Source organism: Colobus angolensis, unplaced genomic scaffold (genome assembly GCF_000951035.1).
Source record: "Colobus angolensis palliatus isolate OR3802 unplaced genomic scaffold, Cang.pa_1.0 Scaffold68, whole genome shotgun sequence".
NCBI lineage: Eukaryota > Metazoa > Chordata > Mammalia > Primates > Cercopithecidae > Colobus > Colobus angolensis.
This window is the reverse complement of record NW_012120487.1, coordinates 5988758-5993501: the sequence shown is the minus strand read 5'-3', so window position 1 is coordinate 5993501 and position 4744 is coordinate 5988758. Positions and strand designations below refer to the sequence as shown.

The following is a 4744-nucleotide window of genomic DNA, read 5'->3' as shown; positions in this document are numbered from 1 at the left end:
TTTAACCTCACTGCTTATCTATATTTCCTATTTTTTCTATAACAAACACAAATTCTTTTATCTATTCTCTTTCTCTAATAGGACGAAAAACCAGAACTAAATAATATATTTTTCACATATTTATCCTAAAGTTAAAAAATACAAATCGTCTGCCGGACACGGTGGCTCATGAGGTCAGGAGTTTGAGACCAGCCTGACCAACATGGTGAAAGCCATCACTACTGAAAATACAAAAGTTAGCTGGGTGTGGTGGTGCATGCCTGTAATCCCAGCTACTAAGGAGGCTGAGACAGGAGAATTGCTTGAATCCGGGAGACAGAGGTCACAGTGAACCGAGATCATGCCACTGCACTCTGGCCTGGGCGACAAAGAGAGACTCTGTCTTTAAAACAAACAAACAAAAAAACCCAAAAACAAACAGTGCCACTGCACTCTGGCCTGGGCAACAGAGCTGAGATTCTGTATCAACAACAACAAAAAAAGCACAAACAAATATTCAATTGAAATTACCTGCTGGTAATGGGGGAAATTTTTCAGAGCCTTGAAAAGTAGACAGGTGACCTCTGACAACAGGCGAACAGGCATCCCCTTGGCCAGGCCCTGGCGTGTTAGGTTGAGAGCGCAAGCACTGGCTGTGAACTGCACTGGCAAATCCAACGGGTGATTCCTCATTCCTACAGCCACAAGCTGAAGATGAACTTGTTTTTAGTGCATATGATGCCACTAATATTCTCTATGCTGTCTTGTCCATGTTTTGGTTGGCAGAAATCTTCGTTTATTGGGACAAGAACAGATTTTCCCTACTCCAAGCATTTATTCTTTAGTACATCAGAGTATTACAGCAAAGCCTTCTAATCCAAATGGAGTCACTATCTGTGCGACTTTGGCCAAGTCACTTCCTTTCTCTAGACCTCTGTTTCTTTATCTGTGAAATTAACTGAAAATCATTTATTGAGCCTCACTCCATACAAGCTACTGTGACAGGCGCTGCAGGGGACACAAACATGAGTGAGAGCCACTCATTAGCATAAAGCCTTGTGAGAGTAATAACACTGTGAGAAATGCCAAAAAAATAAAATGGAAGAAAAGCACCATAAAAGACGCATCAATGAAGTGATGTCTGAGGATAGTAATTATGGAGAGAGTGGTCATTTCTGGGAGAGAACAGAAAGAACTCATTGAAAGAGCACATTTAGGCAGAGTCTCAGGATTTACACAGGAGGAGATAAATGTGGGGGCAGAATGGACAGGGTATTCATAGGGGAAAGAAGCGTGATAAAGAAAAACAAAGTGGGCCGGGCGCGGTGGCTCACGCCTGTAATCCCAGCACTTTGGGAGGCCGAGGCGGGCGAATCACAAGGTCAGGAGATCAAGACCACGGTGAAACCCCGTCTCTATTAAAAAATACAAAAAATTAGCCGGACGCGGTGGCGGGCGCCTGTAGTCCCAGCTACTCAGGAGGCTGAGGCAGGAGAATGGCGTGAACCCGGGAGGCGGAGCTTGCAGTGAGCCGAGACTGCGTCACTGCACTCCAGCCTGGGCGACAGAGCGAGACTCCACCTCAAAAAAAAAGAAAAAAAAAAAGAAAAACAAAGTGGAAAAAAGGATGGGATAAATCCACCAACAGAGGAGAAGAATTTGAAACATGGTAAAACAAAACATTAGGCAACTTGAAGCTATACTGTGGAAGACCTAGAACACAAATGTAAAATGAGGGCATTGTTCCAAGCTTAGACCCCACCTGCTCTGCCATTCAGGGACACTGTGATCTGTTTCCTCTACCAGAGACAGACCTGGGATATACTTCTGCTATGGAAAATGACATTTTTTTGTATATTGCTAAATTGATTTTTCAGTTTCATTAGATTGTCATCATCTGCAATTTAGAAATCCAGAAACCAAAAGAAATGTGATTTTCACAAAAATTACAGAATCTTAGTATGAAAAGAAATTTAGAAAATCTAAATTCAGCCTAGGCAACATAGTAAGACATCATATTTATAGAAAAAACAAAAAAATAGCCAGGCATGGTGGGGCACGCCTATAGTCCCAGCTACTCAGGAGGCTGAGGCAGGAGGATCACTTGAGCCCAGGAGGTCAAGACTGCAGTTAGCTGAGATCATATCATGCCACTGCACTCCAGCCTGGGCAACAGAGTGAGACCCTGTCTCAAAGAACAACAACAAAAACAAACAAACAAAAACAGAAGAACATTTAATTCAATCTCTTCCTTACAGATGGAAAAAAAGGCCCAGAATTTTTTATTTATTTTATTTTTTCGAGTTGGGATCTTGCTCTGTTACCCAGGCTGGAGTATAGTGGCACCATCATAGCTTACTGTAGCAGCCTCAAACTCCTCGGCTCACATAGTCCTCCAATCTCAGTCACCCAAGTAGCTGGGACCATAGGCATGTGCAACCATGCCCAGCTAATTTTTTTTTTTTTTTTGAGACAGAGTCTCACTCTGTCACCCAGGCTGGAGTGCAGTGGCATCATCTCGGCTCACTGCAAACTCCATCTCCCAAGTTCAAGTGATTCTCCTGACTTAGCCTCCCCAGTAGCTGGGATTACAGACACCTGCCACCAAGCCTAGCTGATTTTTGTATTTTTGGTAGAGACGGGGTTCCACCACGTTGGCCAGGCTGGTCTCGAACTCCTGACCTCAGGTGATCTGCCCACCTCAGCCGCCCAAAAAGTGCTGGGATTACAGGTGTGAGCCATGGCACCCAGTCAGAGCTTTTTTTTTTTTCTCTCTCTAAATTTTTGTAGGGACAGGGTCTTACTAATGTTGATCAGGATGGTCTTGAACTCCTGGCCTCAGGAAATCCTCCCATCTGGGCCTCCCAACCAAAGTGGTGGGATTACAGGTATAAGCCACCACACCTGACCCAGAGTTTTTCTTTATACATCATTGCTTTTGAGCTGTAAATAAAGTTAATCTCCCATGCTGTAAAAATATCTTTGTTTTTATTTGAGTCTCGCTCTGTCACCAGGAGGGAGTGCAGTGGCGCAATCTTGGCTCACTGCAACCTCAAGTGATTCTCCTGCCTCAGTCTCCCAAGTAGCTGAGAGTACAGGAGCGCGCCACCATGCCCAGCTAATTTTTGTATTGTATTTAGTAGAGATGGGGTTTCACCATGTTGACCAGGATGGTCTCAATCTCTTGACCTTGTGATCTACCCGGTTCGGCCTCTCAAAGTGCTGGGAAAATATCCATATTTTTAAGGAATTGCAAAAAATTATAAATAATAAAAGACAAGATTTTTCTTAAGACCTTTCATTGTCATGTTTCACTAAAAACAACTATGTTTCAAATAAACACATGTATAAAAGAAAAATAAATAACTGCAGTTTTCTTTCCCAAGCCACTTAATACTTGTAATTACATTTACAATAAAACGCATCCTTCCCTAAACCAAAGCTAAGTTTGGCTATATCAATAAAGGCAACTTTATGTTATTCACAAAATACTTTAAGTGGTAGATTTGGCCACCCTTTAATTATTTTTATTTTGTTCTGTGCTTATTTTCTTTCAGAAAGCCATGTGATCCTATTAGTCCCTTACTTAGACCAAATTTTAACTGTTTTGATTCAAATTTATTCCACATAAATCCAGATGCTCAAAGCAAAAGACACTTTGTCGGCTAAGCTTAACATTCTTTTCTTTGCTCTATGAGAGCACTTGACTCACTACAGAATAAAGCATATAATTTATTATATTCAGTGTGGTTTGTTAATAATTATTAATTGAACCAAGTTAAGAAGTAATAATAAAAATTGTCTTTCTTCAATTACCTTTAAAATAGCAGGCATGGTTACCTCCATTGAAAATGTCTCTGTGAATAGCCTGCAGAGGGCTTCCTTCATAAAACATGATCTGTTCCTGTATCGGCTCAGAGCTTCTGAAATCTGACTCATACTGGCTCCTCCAGCAACCTGAAAATAAAGACGTTACCAAATAGGTTTCACCATTGATTTTTAAGCACAGGGTTTTTGGGGCATCCAGTGTTTGAGACACTAATAACAGATGTTCAATTAAATGTTCCAGGTGTTGGCCAGGTGGAGTGGCTCACGCCTGTAATTCCAACACTTTGGGAGGCTAAGGCAGGTGGCTCACCTGAGGTCAGGAGTTAGAGACTAGCCTGAACAATATGGTAAAACCCCGTCTCTACTAAAATTACAAAAATTAGCCAGGCGTGGTGGCAGGCGCCTGTAGTCCCAGCTACATGACAAAATATGCTGAGAAAAATTAAAGATCTAAATAAATGCAGAGATATACTGGGTTCAAGAATCAGAAGACTAGTGCCAGGCATGGTGGCTAATGCCTGTAATCCCAACACTTCGGGAGTCTGAGGCACAAGGGTTGCTTGAGCCCAGGACTATGAGATCAGCCTGGGCAACAGAGTGGAGACCTCACCTCTTTTTTTCAAAACAACAGGAGACTAATCGTTATTAAATGGCAATTTTCCTCAAACCGACCTATAGATTCAATGCAATCCCAACTAAAATACCAGTAGTCCTTTTTGTAGATATTGACAAGTTGTTTTTATGATTCATATGGAAATACAAAGAAGCTAGAATAACCAAAACAATTATGAAACAGAATAACATAGTTGAAGAAGTCACATTACCTAATTTCAAGACTTCATATAAAGTTAGAGTAATCGGCCGGGCGCAGTGGCTCAAGCCTGTAATCCCAGCACTTTGGGAGGCCGAGACGGGCGGATCACGAGGTCAGGAGATC

At 41.9% G+C, this 4744-nt stretch overlaps 1 protein-coding gene across 1 annotated transcript in view; it reads right to left on the bottom strand.

Annotated features, from left to right (window-relative positions):
- Positions 1 to 4744, bottom strand: part of ZYG11A (zyg-11 family member A, cell cycle regulator) — a 55599-nt gene that overhangs the window by 29819 nt on the left and 21036 nt on the right. The window contains exons 4-5 of the mRNA XM_011926375.1: positions 3796 to 3936; positions 511 to 687 (exon numbers count right to left, since the gene is read on the bottom strand). Coding sequence (XP_011781765.1) covers positions 511 to 687; positions 3796 to 3936 — 318 coding nt within the window. The remainder of the gene's footprint in view (positions 1 to 510; positions 688 to 3795; positions 3937 to 4744) is intronic.